This window comes from Sturnira hondurensis, unplaced genomic scaffold (assembly GCF_014824575.4).
Source record: "Sturnira hondurensis isolate 20B ecotype Veracruz unplaced genomic scaffold, ASM1482457v3 Scaffold0006413, whole genome shotgun sequence".
In the NCBI taxonomy this organism is placed as follows: Eukaryota; Metazoa; Chordata; class Mammalia; order Chiroptera; family Phyllostomidae; genus Sturnira; species Sturnira hondurensis.
This window is the reverse complement of record NW_028079044.1, coordinates 12,215,971-12,240,970: the sequence shown is the minus strand read 5'-3', so window position 1 is coordinate 12,240,970 and position 25,000 is coordinate 12,215,971. Positions and strand designations below refer to the sequence as shown.

General features: G+C 34.4%; 1 protein-coding gene across 1 annotated transcript in view; it reads right to left on the bottom strand.

Moving 5' to 3' along the window:
- EHBP1 (EH domain binding protein 1) overlaps positions 1 to 25,000 on the bottom strand; it is a 361,085-nt gene that overhangs the window by 45,053 nt on the left and 291,032 nt on the right. Inside the window, exons 15-20 of the mRNA XM_037049039.1 lie at positions 16,862 to 16,880; positions 15,891 to 16,038; positions 7,425 to 7,532; positions 4,298 to 4,422; positions 1,527 to 1,665; positions 1,262 to 1,368 (exon numbers count right to left, since the gene is read on the bottom strand). Coding sequence (XP_036904934.1) covers positions 1,262 to 1,368; positions 1,527 to 1,665; positions 4,298 to 4,422; positions 7,425 to 7,532; positions 15,891 to 16,038; positions 16,862 to 16,880 — 646 coding nt within the window. The remainder of the gene's footprint in view (positions 1 to 1,261; positions 1,369 to 1,526; positions 1,666 to 4,297; positions 4,423 to 7,424; positions 7,533 to 15,890; positions 16,039 to 16,861; positions 16,881 to 25,000) is intronic.

The following is a 25,000-nucleotide window of genomic DNA, read 5'->3' as shown; positions in this document are numbered from 1 at the left end:
GTATTTTTTTAAAAGAGTCATAAAATAGATACTATTCTATCTCAATATGAAATAGAACAAAAATTGTAATAGAAGAAATGCTAATAGTAACTTTAAAGTCTGAATCTGGTGAACTGTTTTTGTACCTATCTGCTAGACAGCAAAGGATTTTCAAAAAGAACTTTTCTTTTCTCATTCCATTCATAGGGTCAAAACAAACACAGTGGTTTGCAAAGACAATATTAAGTAACAAAGATATAAGAAAGCAGAAGTGATAAGCAGCATATAAAACTTCACTGCTTTTACTGATTGATTCAGATAAAAACCAGTAACAAAATTTATAACCAAATTTCTTTAGTATAAGGTGTCCTCACGTATTCTGTAACTTAAAAATTAAACCAAATGTTTCATTAGGATATTTCAGTAAGCTGTTCTATGTACTGCGGATCTAGTATAATATCTTAAAAATGAAGTTTTTTAGGGCCCTAAAATGTGGTTTGTAACTATGGGTTCACTTAGAAGTATTTTAAAATCCAACAAAGGCTATTTTAACAGTAAAAACAATGAAAATATTTAAACAAATGGTAGATAATGGTAGATAAAAAAAGTAGCACCATTAAAGAGACCTATGCTTCCAAACAAAAATTCAAGTTAAAACTTGTTCTTCCTGCTTCTGTCCCGCAGCTGTCCATCAAGAGCAGCTTTCTCCCTGCGGTCTATCAAATATTTCCCTCACAAATCAATTTTACACATGATCAGCCCATACCCCTACTGAGCTGAACCTCCCCGTTAATTAAGTGAAGAAATTACCATATATATTATATTAATGCAAACATCATTCAGCTAGTAATTCACGGCTGATCTGGATAATGGAAAGGTTGAACACCCATTAACCCAAGCCAACAAAATGGGTTGGCTGAGAAATTCTAGCAGGTCTCATGTGACTTTTCCCTCTAACCGCAGGTCTGCGGTATCTGCTATTGTAATAATTAAAATCCTCCCGGTAGATCAATACTGGAATCTCTTTATGGGAAGTGCCCTGATGGAAATGTCTCAAGGAAGCTGGGGCTGTGGAACTCTGAAAAATTCATTTTTTTTATCTGACAATTATCACCACACTGCAGACTAATTCAACAGTGCACCCCTCTCACTCTGCTTTGAATGCACTGGAGATTGACATCTTAAAAAAACCTAACATCTCATTTTAACAAATAAAGGCACTATTTCCACATACAGTTTGGAATTATCAGCAATCATGAAACCACACAAAAAATTAATATACATTAAGCACTTCATCTTCTGATGGCTTCCTCTGAGTTTCAGTTATCGCTGCCTTCTCCTCATTTCCTTTCTTTGTATCTTCCTGTATTGATCTCTGCCTTTTAATCTCTTTAAAAAAAGAAAGACATGTAAAATTATTATAAAGCTTGATATTTGTGTATTGAAATGTGAATTTACATTATCAGCTTCATGTGTATGTGTGTGTGTATATATTAAACCATATTATTAAACCGTAAGATGGGAAGACATTTTTAAAATGTACCTACCTGGTCTATTCTCAACATACTGACTGAAAGACTGAAGTTGAGTTTTTCTGACTGTAGACTCCTTGCTGAACACAACAGGATTTCTAAATCGTTCTGTTGCTTTCTGTAATCGCTCAGTCCGGAGATCTTCTGTGCCATTCTAAAAGTAAAACAAACATTGTAAGAGAGTCCTGGTGTTATAAACATGAAATTACAAATTAGTAAAACAATTTTTACTGATTTAAGAAAATGTCAATTTAGAAACTTCCTGAAAGAAAAAGGATTTTAAAGACGTCTAAATAGCTCAGCTGCAAGTTGTTACCTGTAACCAAAAACTTTGGGAGACATGATTTAAATGGAGGATCGCCCTGGCTAACTTTGATTAAAAGTGACACTGTGAACCCCTGTGTTTTCTCCAGATGATATATATCATTTTAAAGTAATGCCTATTCTCCCTGTCATTCTGCCCCATCAGTTTGTACAGCCCCACAGACTTGTATGACAAGAGAACTAGTTTCTAATTTTATGCCCATTCAGATAAACCACTAATGCAGGATGAAGGCTAAAAGGTAGGATTATAATACTACCCCACTGAACTGCGTTTTGTCAGCTATAACTTTCCAAAGCCAGATTTGTAAGTAAGCCCTTTATAGCTAAGGAAACTACAATTATCTTTTCTAGAGCTTCCTATGTTAATACTGGTAACAAATTCAAATGGTTCTATCAACAAGAAATATCCCAGAAGACTGAACCACTGCAGTGTGTGGAAGCTGCAGATACCGAGGTGCTGTGTACCAAACAAATATTTCATTTTATACCTAATCTTTTATTATTTTTATTAAGTGTTTTGAAAGTAAATAGGGAAAGGCTAAGATGCATGACTAATAGCTAAGCCTGCTGAATGCTGAAACTGGTTATCAAAAGCTACCAAGACTTTGCCCTTCCTCTGCATTGAGACAATCAGTAATGAGGGAGTCCTCCAATGGCCTATTCTCTAGCCTCAAGGAGGCCTGGGATACAGAATCCTCAAGGGAAGGTAACAGTTTATCCTTTTCCACAAACACAGAATGCCTCATTTATAAATGTGTAAACTGCATTTTATTAAAAAAAAAACAAATCAATGCTGCAAGCTTCAAGAGAACAGATGGACTCTATATGTTCTTTACAAGCACCATTTAAAAAATCTTAACTAAAGAGATTCATACAAAGACAAGCTGTTTAAAGCACACCTTTTGTTGGAATAACTTTGAAAATTACTACACAAAAGCTTTTTGGAAAACAAAACCAATTTAATCTACTTAAATAATTAAACCTGAAGAACGAATCTACCTCTATTTATTTTTTAAAGTTATATATTTATTAGAATTATGTTTATAATATGCTATGTAGTTATAAATAGAAACTATTTTGGCTTTCATTTGTTTAAAAACGTGTGGAGGGACTCAGCAAAAAAAAAAAAAGAAACTCACGGACACGAACAACAGTGTGGTGATTGCTGGATGGAGGGGGTGAAGGGGAGATGGAGGAGGTGAAGGGGAGATGGAGGAGGGTATAGCGGGGATAAATGGTGATGGATGGAGACCTGACTTGGGCTGGTGAACACATAATGCAATGTACAGATGATGTATTGTAGAATCATGTTCCTGAAACCTGTATAATTTTATTAACCACTGTCATTCCGAAACATTCAATAAAAAGAAAAAAAAGAAAAATATGTACTATTGCTACCATATTAACTGCCCAGAAGTCTAAAACTCAAGTCTTTACCAAAATAAGCACACATGGCTACATTTTTGAGGCCTGACAACATACTAAAATATCAGTGTGATTAGCCAGCAAATCCTATCTTAAGGAGACTTTTTATAACTGGGGACTTTACAAATGTATTCCTCTAAACCCACTAATTCAGTTAGCCTTTTCAATCCATTGTATTATTCTTAGGCCAGCTTCATTCTGCATTAAACCCACTGCAGAAAGCTAAATTGAACGCAAAAAATAAGACCTGATCCAGGCTTCCTTTTGTTCAAAGATAGAGACCAAAAGTCCTCTGGTGCTGCTACACACTTTCATCACCAATTTACAGAAACTGACGGTATAAGGAAAAAGCAATGAAAGTCATTGTTTTGGGACTTCAAAGCACCTCTGTGTCAGGGGAAGGAAATCCTTTCAGTCAGCAGGGCAGTCCCCATAGCCCGCAGGTAGTAGGTTAAAAGTTATACATGACTAGGGGTATCGTAAAGCTAGAAAAATATTAATGATATAGTGCAAGGAAAAGGGGAAAGGCTTGAATGGGGATGATAAAAGTACTCATAATGATAATAATAGTAAGTATAATAACAATAATGTGACATTTTGGCTAAAATCTTAAAAAAAGGTAAGATTTGTATGGCCACAAAACACATGCAAGTTCAGAAAAATATTATATTCTATTATATACCATCTTCAGGTATTAATGAACATTAGTTTTAGCTCATCTAAACAGGCTGAAGGCTGAGGCTGATAGAAAAATGCTAGAATTTTCTTAGTAATTTTCTTCTTAGAAAAAGATAAATACATATAGAAGTCAAGAATAGTTTCCTCGTTTACCAACATATCAGTAATTTCTCTGAAAAAAGTAGATGAATACTGATTACATATTGATATTTAATTTATTGGCTATTTAATAAAAAGCTTTGTACCTTAATCTTAATGTAAAGAATTTGGTAAAAAAATTAATTTCAGGATTATGAAATGCTAGTGGAAACTAGAATACACAGATACCAAGTCAAATATTTAAAACAAGTAAGATTTACCTTAATGTCTTGCTCTGGGCTCTGAGTTATAGTTTTCTGAGAAGCACTGGCGAGTGAATTTGATACCTGTGGCTGAACTTCTAGGAGCTTCTTCAGCTTCAAGTCCACCAACTTTGTGTTTTGCTCTGTTAAATATGCAAATACTATGAGTAACCAAGTGAGATACACTTAGGCATATAGGCTATCAATTTAGGGAACATCATAAAAATATTACTGTATTATAAAAAGAAAAGGACATTAGGGTTGCATAATAACACATCAGTTCAGCTATATGCAGAACTGTTTATATAGATAAATATATATCATATAATATAACCATAGTATAACTGAGTAATCATTTAGTCATTAGGTATGTTGGCTACATTATTTTTTCAGATATAACTGACATACCATTGTGTGAGTTTAAGGTGTACGATGTGTCAATTTGATTCATTTTATGTATTGTGGTATGATGAACACTGCACCATTAGTCAGCACTTCTATCATGTCACATAATTATCATTTCCTTATTGTGCTGGGAACATTTAACATTTAGTCTCTTGGCATATATGTTAGTGTATGTATAAACATATATGTGTGCATTTTTCACCAAAATCAGTCCCTTTAAAAAATATAGTCAATATACCTAAACACCATTCATTTATATAGAACTTCATAGTAGCTATGCTTACCTGAAAACCTAAGCCTGTATTTGATGTGTCTATTTATATGAATAACTATATAGTTTATATATAATAAAACCAGCTATTATAAAGTAGATATTTTAAAAAGGTGATATATTTGATTCTAAATTATATTTTATGAGTTTTAACCCTTCTAGTGTATTAAACTTATACATACAATACTATATTAAAATAAGCTCTTCACACGATCTCAGATAGTCACTGACAGAATCCAATGTTTATTTGTATACTTATATACCCAACATTGAACAGGGCACATGTTCACAAATACCTTCTAATTAGCAGGTAGAAATTCAATAAAAATAATCAAATTTTGGAATGTATTAAACAAGAATAGAAGTTTAAAATAATTAAAATATGTGTATAACTTTTAAAATAAATAATTTCAAATTATTTTTAGCAAGTACATTAATTTTAATAAAAACAAATGGAAACAAATAATTCTACTTAAACAAATTCACTCAAAGTAACCCTTTAATAAAATGGTTATGAAAGATATGCCAACCATTTGGTGAATGATATTTTTCATAAAGATTAATAAGTTTTCTAATTATAAGACTCTTAATAAATGCTATTATCATTACTTTCATGCAAATTGGTCAGTTTATATTACCAGGCTTCTCTTTTAAACAATATCTGATGAACTATGGTCAAATCAAGATAAAGATTAAACAATTTATTATTAAAACATTATGACTTTTATATACATATTAAAAAATTTTGGGGGGGGAATAAAGCAAGGATAAAAATCGTAATGTTTGCTATACACTTCCAGATTCCAGTTTGCATTCCTATTTCTTATTGCTGTGAAATAAACCACAGCCTAATTTGGAAAGTCTGTCTTATGCACATGGCAACATTTATTGGCATTTTTGAAAGCTATAAACAACACATTACTTAACTTCAAAAACAGGAATACTGAGATGGGTTTTCTTTTTTTGGAATACATAAAAGTAGGAAGAGAGTTTTTAAAAGGACAAAAGTCAAGCCTATTGGGCCTAACATTAACCAAACTTCAAAGTGTCCCACAAAATTTCTACAAGTAAAAGTGGAAAATTCTCCTCATGTTTCCTAAGAAACAGCTAATTTTTCCTGCCTTCATAATCTATTGTAAAATGAGAAAATATACATTACTTATTGTCATTGATTTTACACTTCCATAAATTGCAATCTGACATTTCTATTCTGTACTCATGGGTGTCCTCAACAGTGAAGGGACATTACTGGTTTGTTGAGAATGTTGGTGGTGGTGCTGAAGGTGAAAGAGCGGGTAAACAGCATGAAAAATCTTTTTCGAAAAGAAAAATAAAATTGATCCAAGTTCTACAATATTTTAAAAAGAAAGAAATAAAAGATAGTCCTAATTTTGGGTTACATATTTAAAAGTTTTCCTTAAATACCAGCATTTTCCTGGACTTGCACAATTATAAACACATGACCTCTAGATAATTTAACAGGAGGACATGAAGGAGCTATTGCATGAAGGACATGGGTTTTACTGGGTACTCCCTATAGTTAAAAAGACCCTGGTTGATTGTTTCTTGGAGGAAAAACAGCATGATTTCAAACACAGGAAGAAAGAAAATAGGTTAGTATTTCAGGGGCATGTCAGTGCTAGGCTGAGACCTGCTCTCACTTCCTTTAGCTTTCATAGGAAAAGAGAAACATTAAGGACTTCAGTTCCTTAACTTTAAATCTAGAAAAATCACTAAAGATTTTTTTATTGCTATAGGAAATCAATTCAAAAAGCATTTATGGAACCCCTCTGTTATACAAAGCTTTGTATTGCTGCTATCTGTTGCTGACTTATAAAGGAAATGCATATGGAACACTCATCTATTAAACCACAAGCATCTTTATATTAAAAAATAACTTAGAAGGTCAATTACCAATGTGATTATTGGTATATTTATTGCTATAAGATATGTGATTAATTTATATAAGCAGTTTTTAAAGTGTCTTAAGATTAGTTATTACATATGAATTAAGTTGTAGTAATAAAGTAAGCAAAAAATTTGCAAAATAATATTACAACTAGAAGACACAATTCTAAACCAAGTCAGAAAATCTGATTTACATTTGAATTATTCCACAGGTACTATACCTATACCTTATAACATTACACCAAAATATTTAGGTTAAGAAGGGAACCAGTTATTGAATTCCTACAAATTGTATCATATACATAAAATATATAAGCGAATCTTAGTAATAAGAGAACACAAACTATAATTTGCTATTCCAATTTTATTGCTGATTTTAACTAAACCTAAAACAAAATGAAACAAAATTAGTGAAAGGTGGATTTAGCTAAATGGTTTATGAGGACATAAGTGTAATAAAACTACAAAAAGAATTTATTATCACTATTAATGAGATATTAATGAAAATATAATGATAAAGTTTACCATGCAGGACACAAAATATTTATAATTTGAAATTACCAGGAGTATCAAGGTCATTTTCTAAGTTAGTAAGTTCATCTCCACCTCCTACAACAAAGCCTTCAGGAATCTCCTCGTTAGTATCTATCTCAATATTATCATTTTCATCTGTAGGAACATGTAGCAATAATGTTAGTATATTGTATATTATTTCTGTTTTATGTTGCTTGTCCAACACATGAAAGAAGAAAAACGAGTATTTTAGTGATTTATTCAAATTCAAATCTGACACAGATCGGCAGGTTAAAAAACATCAGTTTTAAGTCACTCTTTCACTACTGGATTAACATTTATATTTTACATCCATACGTCCAAGATCAACTGTCACATCAAAGATGCAATGGTTTTGATAACTTATCTTTCAATCACTGAGTTCACCGAGTTCCTCTATTTTAAAAAGTGCTCTACTAGTGCTCTCTAATAATAGCACACACAGATAAAGTTGCATTGGTAACGAAGTCAAACAATATTTCTGTATTTCACATTTTTATCCTTTATTAGATATAAATATATAAACAAATCATTCTTTAAAAACTTGTAACTATATTTAAATCATTTGTATGAAGATGAATATTTTTGCGCTATTAATGAAATATTATCATGAAAGCATTACAGATAAATTAAAAGGCAAGACTGAGACTAGAATAAGCAGTATGCTTACACAAAAGAAAGTTCAGAAACAAAAGAGTACATCTTGGAAGAGTTAACATTGGACAAAACTGTTATTATTCAAAATGAAATACATGGGAATGAGGATGTCTTACATGATTTTTTTACACTCAGTAAAATGTTTTAGGTCACAATTAATTGTCTTTTTTTTTACATTATAGATGTCTGTTATATTTATATATTTCCTTTCTAAATTCTAACCATAAAATCAGTTAAGTAATTTTGATTATGTATACATTTAAAAATGTATAGCTAGCCCTGCTGGTGTGGCTCAGTGGACTGAGTGCTGGTCTTCAAACCAAGGGACCACTGGATGGACTCTTGGTCAGGGCACATGCCTGGGTTGCAGACCAGGTGCCCAGTGGGGACACTTGGGAGACAACCACACACTGATGTTTTTCTCTCCCTTTCTCCCTTCCTCTCCCTCTCTAAAAATAAATAAATAAAATCTTAAAAAAATGTATAGTTAAACTTTCATTTGCATATTAGAGGTTAACTTTAAATCCTGCTATTGACAGGCAGTGTAACCTTTCAGAGAAACATGTCTCCAGCCCTAGGAGTTGAAGAATATCCATACTACTCTACAGGTAATTTTTTAAAATTTATTTATCTTTACAAGGAAAGGGAAGGAGAGAGGGAGAGAAACATCAATGTGTGGTTGCTTCTCGTGCAGCCCCTGCTGGGAACTGGCCCCTGCTGGGAACTGGCCTGTGACCTAGGCATTTGCCCTGACTGGGAACGAACCGTGATCTTTTGGTTCACAGGCCTGTGCTCAATCCACTGAGCTACACCAGCCAGGAATACAACTAATTTTTTAACAGGGCAACTTATATTAATAATGAGGTAGTCCAAAGATCATTACAATGGAAAAATTCCAAAAATCTATAAAACTTTGGCTTAATTCTCAGTATCTGTCCTTTTCCTTGCATACCTTTGTGTTTAATTTTGGACTTCCCAAATAAATACTTACTGTGAGTATTAAAAGTAATAACAGTTTGCATTTACTGAAGACTTCCCATATACTATATAAGCTATTCAGAAGAACACAACAAAGGAAAAAAAATCGAGACATGTCCCTAGGGGAAAAACATTGCTATATGCTATTAAGACACTAAGTCATTATACTTGACTACATTACTTAAGTATAATCAGTTGAAGGATCTTTTCTAATCAACTGTGCTTAGCACAACTATTTGACTACTTTCATAAAAGTCACCATCATCTTCCTCACCCTCAAAATTTCTCCTCTAAATAAATTTCGTAGTAAATATAAATGAATAAATATTTTCTGAAAGCTAAATAACTGTTCAGAACACTTCCTCATATTATTGTCAGAAATAGTTTACTATTAATAGTTTTTAGAGTGCAGTACTTTGTTGCTACCAACCAGTCTCTATTTGTTATTGGTGACCATCATTAATCTGGAATAAAAGTATACAATCCAACATACATTCATTTATTCAAGAAATTTATGTATAATGCACTTGCAATTTACAACACACTGCTAGATGTTGAGGAGATACCAAGTTGTATTCCACCTTAAAGGTATATATTCAAGTGACTGTAATACTATGTAGGACAGGTCTTAAGGAGTAAAAATTAGGTACAGAGCAAATTCAAAAGAAAAAAGATTATTCATTGTCAATAGTACAAGGAATTGTTTTGTGTAAGCACTAACTTTTAAATCAGATCTTAAGAAATGTACAGGGTTTTAAAAATGTGAAATACAGGAAAGTTTTTAAAAATTAATACTTCTTCAACTGTATTTAATGCAACAACCAAAATTTCTGCTGGTGTGGATAATAAATGGTATGACTTGTATCTTAGAAAATATATATAAAAGGTACAAGTTGAGAGGAGGGCATTACAGGTAGCAGGAAAGATTAGGTTATGTTCAAAGAATTGTGTATAAAACAAAAGCACTGAAGCTTATGTTTTCAATAAATTAGAGTAGCTTCAATACTATTTCTTTTTTTAAAATTTTATTTATTTATCTTTAGAGAGGAAGGGAAGGAGAGAGAAGGAGAGAAATATCAATGTATGGTTGCGTCTCGTGAGTCCCCTGCTGGGAACTGGCCTGCAACCCAGGCATGTGCCCTGACCGGGAATCGAACTGTGATTGTGTGGTTCGCAGGCCCACGCTCAATCCACTGAGCTATACTAGCCAGGGCAATACTATTTCTGTAATATCACTCTTGCTTACAATCTGATATGCCGTTTTATGTGAAAGAAAAAGTGGTCTAGAAATTGTGCATGCGTGCATTATCCATGTGACATCATCCTTCATGCAGGATTGCCAACCTACATGTTGGACTGGAATACAGAAAGGCCGGAGGCAGGAAATCCAGGTTGGAGACTGTTATAACCCCCAGGCAATCAGTGTGGGGAGCCTAACCTAGAACAAAAAAATTAGGAAGTGGGTATGACATGATTTGAAAACTGACTGAACAGTAGTAGGTGGTTGGGGGAGGGATGCTGAGGGTGAGGCACATATCAATACTGACTCCCCAGCATGAGCCACTAGAAAGATAGTATTGTTCTGAAAAGAAATAGTTAAATCTGGAAATGTGGTCAGATATGGGTACTTGTAGGTTCTGGAAATATGTAGAAAATTACACCTCCTTTCATTACTCACTTATACAGTGTCAGGCTCCTGTTTGATGTTAAACAGATACCATTCATTTTATTTTCCAGCAAAATGAAATCTGTCTCTACCCTACCACTCACCAGTAATACTGAGTGGGTTACTCAATGTTTATATATGTATTGCTAACCTTAGATAAAAGGATTACTATTTGGGAGGGCGAGAGTGAAAATTGATCTCCTATAAAGCTCAGGTCTTCTTAAGAATGGATTTCCATTTTCTTTCCATTCACTGATTTGAGTTTTACAATGACCCTTGAATTCTTTTCAACAGTTAGTGTTACACATTTCTTAACACCTGTGAAAATACTCTAAATGTGTTCTAGCAGAATTAAAATGCATGTGTATCTGTGTGTGTTTAAGATACTATATACATGTATATAAGATATATCTATACCCATACCTCTATGTATATTGATATCTTATATCTATCTGTCTTTATGGCTAACCACTAGAAAACCCAGTAGGTGAGTATAGCAGAAAGCAAATTAGAGATAATAGAAACTGATTTGCAAGTATGGCATGTATAATGTATGCAGGAAAAGGTAAAAGGAGACTGGATATTCACAAGAATGAAACCATGTACTCCAGTTGACACTGCACAGTGATATAAGCAAAATGAGGATCCCAGTGGTGTGATCAACCGCACAGCCATTAGGACAATCTTATAACACTTATTGTTTATAAATACATTGAATGAAAAACCAGGATATCTGGTGACAGTAATAAAAGGAATATCTGTACTTTTAAAAAAGAAACAGGTATCATTAAAAACATATTCAGAAAAAATATTCAAAAAACATTCAGAAAAAAATTCTCATTTGTATCATGATTCCTAAATTCTCCAGTCGCTATAAAATTCATAACTTTTAAAGTTATCCTACAGAAATAAAAAATATAAAAAACACAATACAAATACATTATTAACAGAAGCTGAAAATAAAAATCACTAAAGGCCTATAAGATTTTATTTTGGTTAAACAAATTTCCATAATTGAAATAAAGATATGGCAGGCACACAAACATTCTCATGGACAAAAAAAAACAAAAACAAAAACAAACCCCACAACATTTTCTTCACTCATTTGAAATACAAAAACAAAATACACTACTTTATCTAAATCAAAGACAGGCAAAAATGTCTGTTTAAAAGTCAAATGACTTATGCACATGGACAATAGGGTGGTGATTGTGGTGGGTAAGGAGGTATAAAGGGTATAAATGGTAATGCAAAAAATACAATGAAAAAAAGTTAAATAACCCTAATCTAATGCAAATGAAAGTGATAATCTACAGAATAAATACAAACATATATAAAGCATATAAAATATATCATATATAACATGCCACAAAATCTATAATAAATACATGATATAATATCATCTTACGAGACAGACAACTCTTTGCAAATGTACTTGGACTATTAACAAAAATTTAACATTTATTTGAGCAAAATAAAAACATTAATTCTTAAAGCAGAAATTCAGGCCATAGTCTGACCACAATACCATTCAACTAAAAATGAAAAGACCAAATTTTGTCACCAAACAGCTATATCCTGCCATGAACGATCAATATATAAACCCACCAGTTTGTTACACAGAGTGAGAATTTTTAAATGAGGCTATTATAGGTCTGCAATTACAATGATGCAGAAATTGAAAAAAAACGTGTAGTATACTACAATATCATCCAATTCTCTCATTAAGTCCTACAATTGTCAAAAGGAGAACAAGCAAAAGCCAGACTGTAGCTCCTTCAGCTGGTGTGATTCTGTAATTTCAAAAGGCTATTTCTGGTTGCAATAAGATGCTAGTGAGTTGCTTGAATCCATGGCTATACTGACCTAAAATAACCCACATATATTTTTTGTGGATGTCCTGAAGGCGAAGACATCTCACTTTAAACTTAAGTTTCCTTTCTTCACTGAGCCTGGATGCTGCTTGAGAATGGTGTAGGCAATGAGTCTGAGTAACAGTCATGTCCAACGCATTCCTCAGGCTATACTTTCACCTTATTATTTTGGTTCTTTTTTTTAAATATTTTTATTTATTTATCTTTAGAGGGGAGGGGAAGGAGAGAGGGAGAGAAATATCAATGTATGGTTGCCTCTGCCGAGAACACACAAGGTATCGTGTGTCCCCTGCCGGGAACCGGCCTGCAACCCAGGTATGTGCCCTGACTGGGAATTGAACCGCGAGCCTCTGTTATTTTGGTTTTTGAGTAAACTACTCCATCTTTTTCACTCTGAACCATTGCTTCCAAAGTCTCCCTACTCTAGTTCTCCATTTAAGCTGGTCTGTACTTATTTCTCTCTCCTCTTTTCATACTATTCCTTAATCAGATTTGAAGACCCCCACTAGACACTGAAAAGTGAATACTAATTTGTTAATTCTTTCCCCTGGATTATCAACCTCACAGGATCATTTTCATTTAGGAATTAGACTTTCGTGACCCCAAGTGAATTTTTAATTTGCTACACAAGAATCAGCAAACTAGAGTGCATGGGCAAAATCCAGCCCACCACTTTCTTGGGGGTAAATAACAGGCATGCCCACTAATTTACATATTGTTCAAGTCTGCTTTCAGGCTATAAGGGCATAGTTGAATAATTAAGACAGAGACCATATGGCCTACAAAGCCTGAAGTATTTACTCTGGCCCTTTTCAGGAAGCTTGCCAAATCCTATTCCAGCACTGTGGCTGGCACTTCTAATGGATAAAAGCATCTATAAGGACGGTTGTATTTCAGGCAGGAATTCTACCCTCTCCTTTATCCTAAAGGTCTATTTCCCCAGCTCTCAGCCCCAATAACTTCAGTTTTTAGACCTTGAGGCCAGAGCAAACCTAGTCTGAGTCATATGCCTTTGTGGAGACAGGCCAATATCTACCCCTCAGGTCAGGTAATAGGCCTGCTCCACTTGTAGGTTAACCTGATTAAGAGCCTGCTATATAATATGTGGCTGCTTCCAACATCCACTGTATGATGTCCTATGGGAGAAATGGACCCTGGTCACTTTGGTCTTAGAGAACATAATCTAGACTTGTCAGCAGGTTCTCAAAAGTCACCTGTTCAGCCCTGTTCCATCTTCATTTTAACTGGCTTTCACTGTTCTTGTCTTTACCTCTGCTAGCTCTGCAGATACAATCCTCACTTGTTCTTTATTTATTTTACTGACTGTTGAATGATGCCAAAATACGGCCTTCATTTTCCCTAGCTATTAAAGAGGGAAGATAGCAATTTTGGGGGTTGTAACAATGATAAAGTCTCTCTACTTAGTCCTGATTTAGCCTCAACTAGGGTTGGATGAGACCCTACAGTATGGGATGGGTCAGCTCACCAATTACATAGCTGACCTATCCCTTACCATCAATCAAAATATTTAATTCTTAGCCTTCCCAGAGTTTACAATTCATTTAGCATTGCTACTTGCTCATTGCTTGGGAAAAAAATTAAAAGAGATACTGGGTGCATCTCTATGCTTATTACTATTCTATGGGTCTATGATGCCACAGGTAGGTAGGCTTAGTAGCTTTAGGACAGTATATCTGGAAGATATATGAAGTTTTGGATTTTTTTCCCTATCATCCTGAGATATAAGGAGGCAAGAAAATTTTAAGACACTTAGAATATATCTGGAATTTTATAACATCAAAGAAACATCTCACTATTAATAAGGGAAGGATGCCTTGGTATGACTCAGTGGATTAAGTGTTGGCTTGTGAACCAAAGGGTCACTGGTTTGATTCCCAATCAAGGGTGCATGCCTGGGTTATGGGCCAGGTACCTAGTGGAGGGTGTGTGAGTGGCAACCACACATTAATGTTTCTCTTCCTCTCTTTCTCCTTCCCTCTCCCTCTCTAAAAACAAATAAATAAAATCTTTAAAAAATCAAAGAAAAAATATTAAGAGAAGGAGATTATCATAGCATTATATAAATATAGCTGCAAGTAGTTCATGATGTTACTATAACACTATAGTAGAGAGTGCAGAAATTGCAATAAAAATTCTGAATGATAGTTGAAAAGGTAAGATGAAGGATTTCACTGAGATGTAAACCTTCTCAGAAGACCAGAGGGAGAGATACATGGCTGTCTGAGAAAGCAGCTCCCAAATTTATGGAAAGGAAGGTTATATGCTATAGGCATTAGGTGGTATTCTCTACAGCAATACGCTTCTAATATAAGGAATCAATTAGAAATATCAGCAGGATGTTTCAATTTGCTTTGAACAAACTTATCATTGACCTAGAAATAGCTTACCTTTGTTTCAGTTCTGTCTCATTTGAGTCCTCATTTGACTATTCTTTATAGTGATCTTAGCATTCTAAGACTAACTCAGGACAAGTACCTGACATGACATGGTAGATAAACAGGTTATACAACTTTGAAATTAAAAACCCCATCCTGGCTGGTGTGGATCAGTGGATTGAGTACCGGCCTGTGAACCAAAGGGTCAGGGGTTCAATTCCCAGTCAGGGCACATGCCTCAGTTGCAGGCCAGGTCTCCAGTAGCGGGTGCATGAGAGGCAACCACACACTGATGTTTCTTTCCCCCTCTTTCTCCCTCCTTTCCCATCTCTCTAAAAATAAATAAAATATTAAAAAAGAAAACCCACAGGCCTTTTGAATATACTCCTCTTAAATAAAAATTTATTATAAAAAGTTCCAAATTAAAGATGCCAAAATTGAACACTGAAGAACAAATTAAAGTTCTCTTTAACTACAGTGTATATAGTCTTTGTCCCAATATTAACAAGCTTAGAATAATTTCTGAAGATAATGAAGACCCTCTTAAGATAAGGAGACTAAGTCTATGTGAGTTTTCTCCTAAATCATATTCTAAGGAAATACTCCTTGAGTTGTTAAAAATTAAGCCAAAAAGTTGATTTGAAAGACTGCGACAATTATCTACTGATTTATTATGTTTCCTCTACATGTTTTGCAACATATCAGTACGTTAGAGCACACAATTGTAGAATTGTGCATCTGAAACCTATATAATTTTGTCACCCCAATAAATTAATTTAAAAAAGAAACTTTTTTTGTATTTGTATTTGATGCAACATTTTGAGGTAAGAATAAAAAGTCCCAAAAGGTCTACTGTGGATTTCTGGGTTGTCTGTAGAATATGATACAAGATTTTTTAGCTCACCTCCAGATGCCTTTGACCTTTCTTTCAACTTTTCTGTAGCCATTTCACCATAGCTGGGAAGTTCTGACATCTTCACTCCAGATCGAGCTTCTGCTATTAGCTGACGAGCTCTCTCTCTCAGCTGCCGACGTCGCTCTTCATCTTGCTGCTAAGATATATTGAACAGTTGCCAACTCAGTAATTGACAGAAATGCAATTTCATTTTCAATCTGATCATCATGATAGTAACTGGTTTACAGCATGGTGCTTGGCCCACATTATAAATAGGATGCTCTATATCAGTTGGATGTCACACCATCTTTAAAAGACATCCTAGAATCAGATTTTTTTTAAAAATTTACAAAATTACTGTATTAAAAAATGTCTGTTAAAAACTCAAACAAGCCTCTAAAGAATGTTTGACAATATATATTCCTGAGGAAATAGCAGAAACTATTATTAATAAAATAATCAGGCTTACAGAAAAATAGTCATAATACTAAAAACAGAACTTCAATTAATATGTTATTTTTAAGAACAGAATTTAATTTGCTATTTTCTAATAAAGGCATAGGGCACTGACTAAAAGACATATCTGATGGCAAAAAAATGCTGCTACACCATGTTGAGCAAATATAGGAAATGGTATGTTTAGGGAGCTGAAGTAGGAATGGGAGTGGGAACAGTATGTTAGTTACACAAGTTATTGTTGGTAGTTTTATTATTAGAACTGGGTAACTGGCCCTGGCTGGCGTAGCTCAGTGGATTGAGCACAGGCCTGCGAACCAGACGATCGCGGTTCGATTCCCAGTCAGGGCGCATGCCTGGGTTGCAGGCCGGTTCCTTGCAGGCTAACTACCAGCAGGGGACACACAAAAGGCAACCATACATTGATGTTTCTCTCCCTCTTTCCTTCCCCTCTAAAAATAAATAAATAAATAAAATCTTAAAAAAAAAGAACTGGGTAACTGATGTACTATCTTCATTCCTACCCCGTCCCGCAGGTGCACACTGAAAAGAAAAGTAAAATATAACGTGTCCTCTGTATTTAAAATAACCAAAATCTACACAAAATTAAATAACTAAAACAGTTTTTGTCTACTAAAAAGTTATTATGAATCACACATAATCAATGTAAAATTGCTTTGTAACATGAAAAGTATGTGAAATATGACTTCATAATGACAAAACAAAGGCTGAAATAATCTGGCCCTAATATAACTTTGCTGTATTACCTTCCCTTAACCTCCCCCAGCCTTCATTAAACCTCACATCTATTCATACAGAATTGCTTGTATTATGTAGTTTCATAGATTTGAATATGTCATTTCCTCTTCCTAGAATGTTCTTCCCTTATCTTATTTAACTCCTACTCATTCTTTAAGATACACTTTAAATCCACTAAACTTCTTCCCTCCTCCCTATTGGTGGAATAAAGCACTCTGTGTGTTATCACTTTGTAAAATAATATTTGTTTAGTTATTCTATAACTCTGTATAAGTGCCTCCTTCTTAGAACAGAGCTACTTGAAAGCAGGAACTATATCTGATTTATCTTTGTATCTACGGTCTTCAGAATGTACCTTGGTACTTGGTACTTACTATAGAAATTTCAAGCATGAAAATTTGTAATTCATCCTCTCAAAGGCTTATAATATAAAGGGAAAGAAAGTTGTAATATAACAGCCACAATAAGGAGGTCTGATCAAAGTACAATTAGAGTTCAGAAGAAAGAACATTTTGGCAGAGAAACAAACAGAAGGCATTGTGGCATCGTGGTTTTTGAGCCAGGCCTGCAGAATGAGCAGGACTTGGGATGGGTACAGGTGGGACTTGGTAGTTACTCGAGTCAGTGTAGTAGAGACTAGGAGATAGGAACAATACAAAGAACACTGAGGTGGAAAAGTATACTGGGGGGAAAGTCTATAATTTAGTTTTCTTGAGCACAGGGCAAAAATAATGACAGAAGGACAAGGCAAGAGATATAAAGCTGTAGAGCTTTACAGCTATAGATAGACTGTAGAGGCCCTGCCCAACAGGGTGAAGTACTTTGTTTTTTATTCTAAAGAGAGGGCCAACTAAATGTTTGGTTTTGTGTGTGACCAACCAGAGGTGTATTTAAGAAAGACTAATCTGACAATAGTGCATAAGACAGGCTGGTATAGAGGGACTAGAAAGAGACTCATTGGGAGGCCTCTACAATAGTCCAAGAAGTTATAATGAGATCTAGAACTTGGGTGGTGGCAATGAGAATGGAAAGTGACAAGTACAAGAAATAGATCAGAGGTAGATTTGCTATCTGTACTAATTCTTGGTAACTAATTAGATTTAGAGGGAAGAAAAAAGCTGACTCAGAAGTTTTAAACTTGAGCAACTAGCAGAACTATGGCACTAAGAATAGAAATAGAATAGAATAGAAAAATAAGAGGAACTATAAGAAAGGAGGGAGAATAATTATGGGGGAGGACAGACTGTGTAATTTATCTAAATTTATGAGAGGCTGGCAGGACATCAAAGAGGTCAGTACCTGGCAAGTGAAATTGATGCTAGAAGTCAAGTCAAACTATGACCACAGAGTTTAAGGTGAAAGTTACCAGAAAGCACTCGAGGAGGTACTATAGAGGAAAAGAAGGGCTACCAACTAAAGCATGGAAAACATCTACATTTTGATAAGAAGAGAAAAAGACATAGAAAGAGGAGGAGAACTAGAACACTGATGTATCCTGAGAATCAGAGTAGAAGAGGCTTTCATGAATAGGGGAGTAATCAGCTGCAGTAAATGTTAGAAATTAATGAATCTGATAATTTTAAAAAGGGCAATTTAATGTGGCAGATAATATTACTGGGTGCCAGGGTAGGCACCAGGTTGGTGGAGCTCAAGCTTACGCAATTCTTTCACAAATTTTGAAATGGCTAGAAATGAGACCTGTCAAAATTAATGGGGGTAGATTAATGGAGGTGTCAAACTGATCCACAAACAAGCTTGAAGTTCCCACTGGACAAACGAAAACAACTTCAGTATCAAAAACCACAATGGCTGCATTGAATGTGAACCAATGAAATCACACAATGAACCAATGAAAATTCATCAATTCATTATGATGTGCAACAAGTTATAAGGCCCCAGCTAAGTGGCTCAGTTGGTTGCAGCAAACAATAAAAGGTTGCGGATTTGATCCCTGGTCAGGGCACATTCGGAGGGTGCCAGGAGAGCATGTACAGGAAGTAGCTGATTGATGATTCATTCTCTCTCTCTTTCTCTCTCTCAAAATCATTAAAAATATAACTGGATAAGGATTAAAAAACATTTTCAAAAAGTTCTTATAAGTATGTATAGACTCATTTGAGGCACTTTTAAAAATAATTCCTGAAAATAAGCAATTAAAGTAAAAGAATCAAGCAATTGTCTTTTCAGTGGGAACGGAATTTAGAGTAGCTAACTAAACAGTCCCAGTCAATGATGCAAAGCTCTAGTTCACAAAATAATACCAGCTATAATGATAATTTTAAAAAGGTAAAAATATAAAAATATAACTTTCATTCATAAAGCAATGACAGATTCTGACAAGGATTATTAATTGCTATTAAAGCTCTTAGGTAAATGTCTGATGGGGAACAGGATGTTAATATTATACAGTCGTAGCCTGTGTTTTTAAAAGATGGCCAGAACAGAATTTCTCAATGCACATGCTCTCTCCAAGGTGACCTTGCCACTCAGTCATCAGGAACCACAATTTAACTCCTTTCCCCTTGAATTTGGGCAAGCTTTAGTGACTTGTATATAATCAACAAAATGTAGAAATGTTGTAGAGGATTTCCAAGGCCCCACCACTTTTACCCAGTTCTCTTGAAATTCTTGTACTTTGTACTCTCTGGGAACCTAGCTGTCATGCCGTGAGAATCCTGTTGTGTGCCAGTGCTGTAGTCCACAGTCCCAGCTGAGTTCTGTCTTGAGTTTTCATGGCCCAAGTGCCAGGCATATGAATAAAGATGCCTTCAGATGATCTCAGCCTTTAGCCATTTTGAGTCACCCCAACTGTTGAAGTCTCTCCAGCTTCAAGGCACAGACAATATGGAACAGAGACCACGTATCCCCACCATGCCCTGTCTGAAGTCCTGATCTACAGAATCTGTGAGCATAAAAACAACTTTTTACATCACTAAGTTTGGTTCACAGCAATAGTAATGGAAACATATGCATAAATAACACCACATAGATTATTTCCTACTTGTAAGGGGAAAACCTAATTGTACTAGATCATGGATTAGGAACCAATAATCTAATGGTCAGTCATAGCATCACTAACTATTGGGTAAACCATATATTATTATATGTTTTTTGATGTGAAACACATGAAATGCACACCACCTACAATAGTCTAGTCCAAATGTTTAAAGTGAATACACTAAGCTTTTATATATAGTTTCCAGTTTATCATAAACTCAGGGGACAGAGAAACATGATAAATGACACAGCAAGGAAGCAACCAAACAAATCCAGAAGGTAGGATATTCAGGACAACTGATCTGGTCTTTTAAACAAGAGAAACAACAAAACCAACTAACCAATCATGACCACCAACAAAAGGGATTAATCAGATACAATGTACAATCCTGAGTTAGATTCTGGTTTGGACCATGGACAAATCAGAATGCAGTCCTAATGGGACTTTTTGTTTATAACTATTATTAGCCTAGACGTGTGCTGTAATTCACAGTTCTCAAGTATAAAGATTTAGTCTCAGTAACAGCTGTGAAGGACATTGTTGAACCAATGAGAGAAATCTGAATATAATCATAGTATTAAATGAGAAGAGTAAACTTGACTAAAAAAATAGTTTATACGGTAATAACCTTGTTCTGTCATTTTCTCAAAACAAATATACATATAAATATGTATGTACAGGAAAACACTTAGTATTCACAAAACTATTGTGGTAGAGATATCTGGGAGTGAAAATATGGTTTTTGGTATCTTTCTCTGTCTTCCATTTTTTTTCATTTTCTATAGTAGACATGCACTATTCTTATAATAAAAGTTATTTTTGATAAGCCAGGTGGTGAGGGACAAACACCATATGATCTCACCTTTAACTGGAACATAATCAACAAAAGAAAAAAAGCAAACAAACTATAACCAGAGTCACTGAAATTAAGAACAATCTAACAATCGCCAGAGGGGAGGTGGGACGGGACAGTGGGAAGAATGGTTTTCAGGAACTACTGTAAAGGACACTTGGACAAAACCAAGGGGGAGGGTGGAGAGAAAATGCAGACAACTGTAATTGAACAACAATAAAGTAATTTAATTTTTTTTAAAAAGTTATTTTTGAAAAAGAATCTTGGGGGAAGGATGGAAAGAGAAGAGACGGTAAGTTTCCAAGGATGAGTGGTGGTTTTGGTAGGGGCAAAAGAAGAGAAATCTAAAATTCAAGGGAAATGTTCTTAGTATTTAGAGCCACAAGCTTATTTGTAGTCAGAGGACTAGTAGGCACTGGGCAGGGTGGGACTGAAGGTGTAAGAATAATATACAAAAAATCCTCAGCTCACTATTATTTCTTAACTTGGAAAATATACTAAAAATAAAAAGAAATACAGGCTCAACAATGGTGAATTGGGTGATGGTTTCTGATATTTCCTGATTTTTTACGTGACAAGCCCTTTCCATACATGATCTCATTTAATCCTTACAACTCAATTTTTATCATTGTGAAGATTTAGATTTAGAATTCCAAGATCACATAGCAAGAACTAATGTCAGAGCCATGAGTCTAGCTTAGGTATACTAGATTACCGAGCCCTTGCTGGTCACCACCAAACTATTTGATCCCTAAAGGTATCAAATTACATGACCAATTGAGAAAATTGAGCTTTTACTAAACTTTCATTTTTCAAAGTTAAAAAAGTTAAGAGTACTAATAAAAATCATTATTGGATATGCCTCAGGCAACTAGGTTTAAGTGAATTTCACTGCATGAATAATAACTTCTTGTAGAGCTGGAATTTAGTGATTCAGACTAAATGAGGTGGTCTTAGGTCATCTTAACTAAGTTAAATGAAATAAATGATTCTTCCTTTCTAAATATGGAGTGAGAACTTAATTTTTTCTCACAAGCTACCACATTCCCCATGCCCTCCTCTCCATCCCCAAATCACACTCCTGCAATTTTTTCAGAGGACTGACTAAGAGTGCAATTTAAAGCAGATAATCATCAATAAAACCAACTCTAAATACTACTTAGGGACACTTTACCAATTTCCATGTAAATTGTTTGTTTGTACCTATTTACCCATCATTGTTCTCCATACAATAGAAAAAAATGCAAATGAACAAACTAGAATGCAGCCCTAATGAGACTTTCTGTTTACAACCATTAGCCCAGAGGTGTGCTGTAATTCAATTCTCAAGTAGCAAGATTTAGCCTCATTAACAGACTGCAAGGGCAGGTTACAACTCATAAACCCCTACAGTAAACAAAGTTTATGGACATAGCACAAAATCTTGAGCCTGATTGACAGAATTCTAGTTCCCTATCAGATTGCCTTGATTTACTTTTCTACTAATGTCCTAACACCACAGAGAAATTCTGCTTGGGCCTAGAGCTCTCCAGTGGGATGGCATATTTGCATTGTTTGTTTTCTCACCCATTAACTTCCCTCAAGACAAAGAACCAACTGAGAAAATAGAAGTTAGCTGTTAAAGTCAGAAGGAAAAGCTTATAATTAAAGCAACTGATTATGTAGCCAAATTTTATTTGATAGTAATTTCCAGATTCATTACAAATAAAACTATTTCATTAAATAGTATAAAAGACCCATGGACAAAGACAACAGGGTGGGGGACTGAATGTAGGAGAGGAGGGTGGGTAGGGCAGGGGGAGGAGTGAAGGAAAATGGGGACAGCTGTAATTGAACAACAATAAAAAAATTAAAAAAACAAAAAAAAATTTCAAAGTCAGTTTTTGTAGTAATATTTAAAGACTAGGTAGCAACAAAATCTAATCATATTTTCCTCAAAAGACACATAATGTTTATGTCAAAGGGATAAAATGACCAGAGAGTAAGGAAAATGATTATTTCATAATTTTAATAGCATTCAGCACAAACTGCTCAAATATGTAGATAATGAGTATTTCTGACAATGATCTACCCAAGTACACAAATGAGTTATTGCTATCTATTTTGACCGTTCTGTATTCAAAAGAAGACAGAGACTCATAGCTATACATAAATCATATTTACTATGTCTGCTGAAAAAAAAGTAAAAGGAATCTCTTCACTGGGATACAGAGGTAACATGAAAACTGATATTAAAAAGAAAAGCACACCTGAAAATTTCAACACATAGAAAACTATACAACTTTGATTTACCTGCTTTGTCTCAATTCAGTTAAATAACTGAAGTAATTAAGCTTCTTATTTCTGAGAGTGGGTCTGATGACATTTACTTTTTTCTATGTAGAATTATTTAGAGTCAGAGCAAGTTTTGTGGGTAATCTAGATTTTGTAAGATGGAAGTACTCTTTGAAAGGTTCGATGGCAGCTGTACTTTGGGAAGCCTCCCTCTCCAAGACCATCTTTTAAAAACTGTAACACATTTTTGAGTCCATACTAGTTCTATGCCCGTGCACAGTGTTTTCTGCATGTTGTCTCATGTACTACTCACAACTCTGTAAGGTCAAGTACTTTCTTTCTGATTTGACAGAAATTGAATCTCACTTAAATATACTTCCCAAGGTCAGACATCTTGTAAATGGCACAGTAAGAATTAAAATCAGTGTCTGTTTGATTTCAAAGTACTGGTCCTATCTATTATATAACTGGTGTACAGAACTTTTCTAAGGCCCTACTGTTACTGCGATTTCTTTTAAATCCAGTTTTTTGCTTACAGTTAGGCTATACAAATCAGATTAAATTTCCCCTTGTGCTGTTAAATGCTGAGAGGTGAAAAGAAACTAACTTATTTATATTAATCTAAAACTTAGGTTCCCAACCTTAAGTTATAAGCCTTCAGAAAAATGCTGAACATGGTACATTTAGGCTTTACTTTTCTCTTTGCTAACATCTTCAGAACAAGGGCAAAAGTCCTGTTATGGTGCAAAGACCTTGTAGTTCAATAAATGCATTTAAAATTTTCAAATATAGAAGTTAGATCAGAAGTAACCACTTGGGACATAAACTGAAAAAATATTTAGCCCTTTCACAAGATATCTTCAAGTTATATTTTCCTTATCATTCTGAAATGGCCTACAATCTGCCATAGATAGATGCACTGGTAAAACTTGACAATTTAAAGACAAACTCTTCAAGAATAAGTAATGTAATTCCTTGTTTCCTTTCCATAAAAATGTATTGGTATGCAATTTTTATATTTCACAGTTCACCGACATCTAGGCAAGCTTTCTTCCACTGCTTCAATGGTGCTACTTTTAATTTTATCCTCCTTAGTCGTAGTAATTAAAGTGATCAGCAGTGGCATCCCAGCGGCTTTGACACAGCTACAACCCCCTAGCAGACTTTTGCTTTCAAGGGGAAGCAGAAGAAAAAGACTAGAGTTTCATTTCACAGAGAACAAGAAAATCCAGCTTCTCCAATCCTTAACTTTATTCAATTGTTCTTTCAGCAGCCTTTGGATCTTAAGAATCAAATAAAAATGGCTGCCACGGGGGGTCCTTTTTATAAATGCCGTGAATGTCACTGACTAACATTACTTTAGCCAAAAAATTATTCCATGGATTTGTGAAGGTGAATTAGAACATAAGAAACTGTCAATGTAGCTGCTGAGATCATTACCCACCCAAGGGTGTCTTTTATAATGTTAGATATTTTCATTCAATCAGTTGAAAAGTATATATTGAAAAGTCTATTTAAGAAACATGTCTATACACTTTTTTTGTGAAATAAACTTTAACAAAACTTTAAAAATATATTATTTCAAATAATGTAGTTTGCATCCTTACTTTGTAAATTTGTGTTTATAACAAAACAAAGCACTCTATTTCTACCAAGCCCATAATTCCACATCCTTCACCTCCCTTAGTAACATACTAACCTGTGCTTACTTGTTTTATTTTTAGGTTCCATACAGTATTAGTAATTGTACTTTTATTAAATGGGCTAAGTACATTTTAA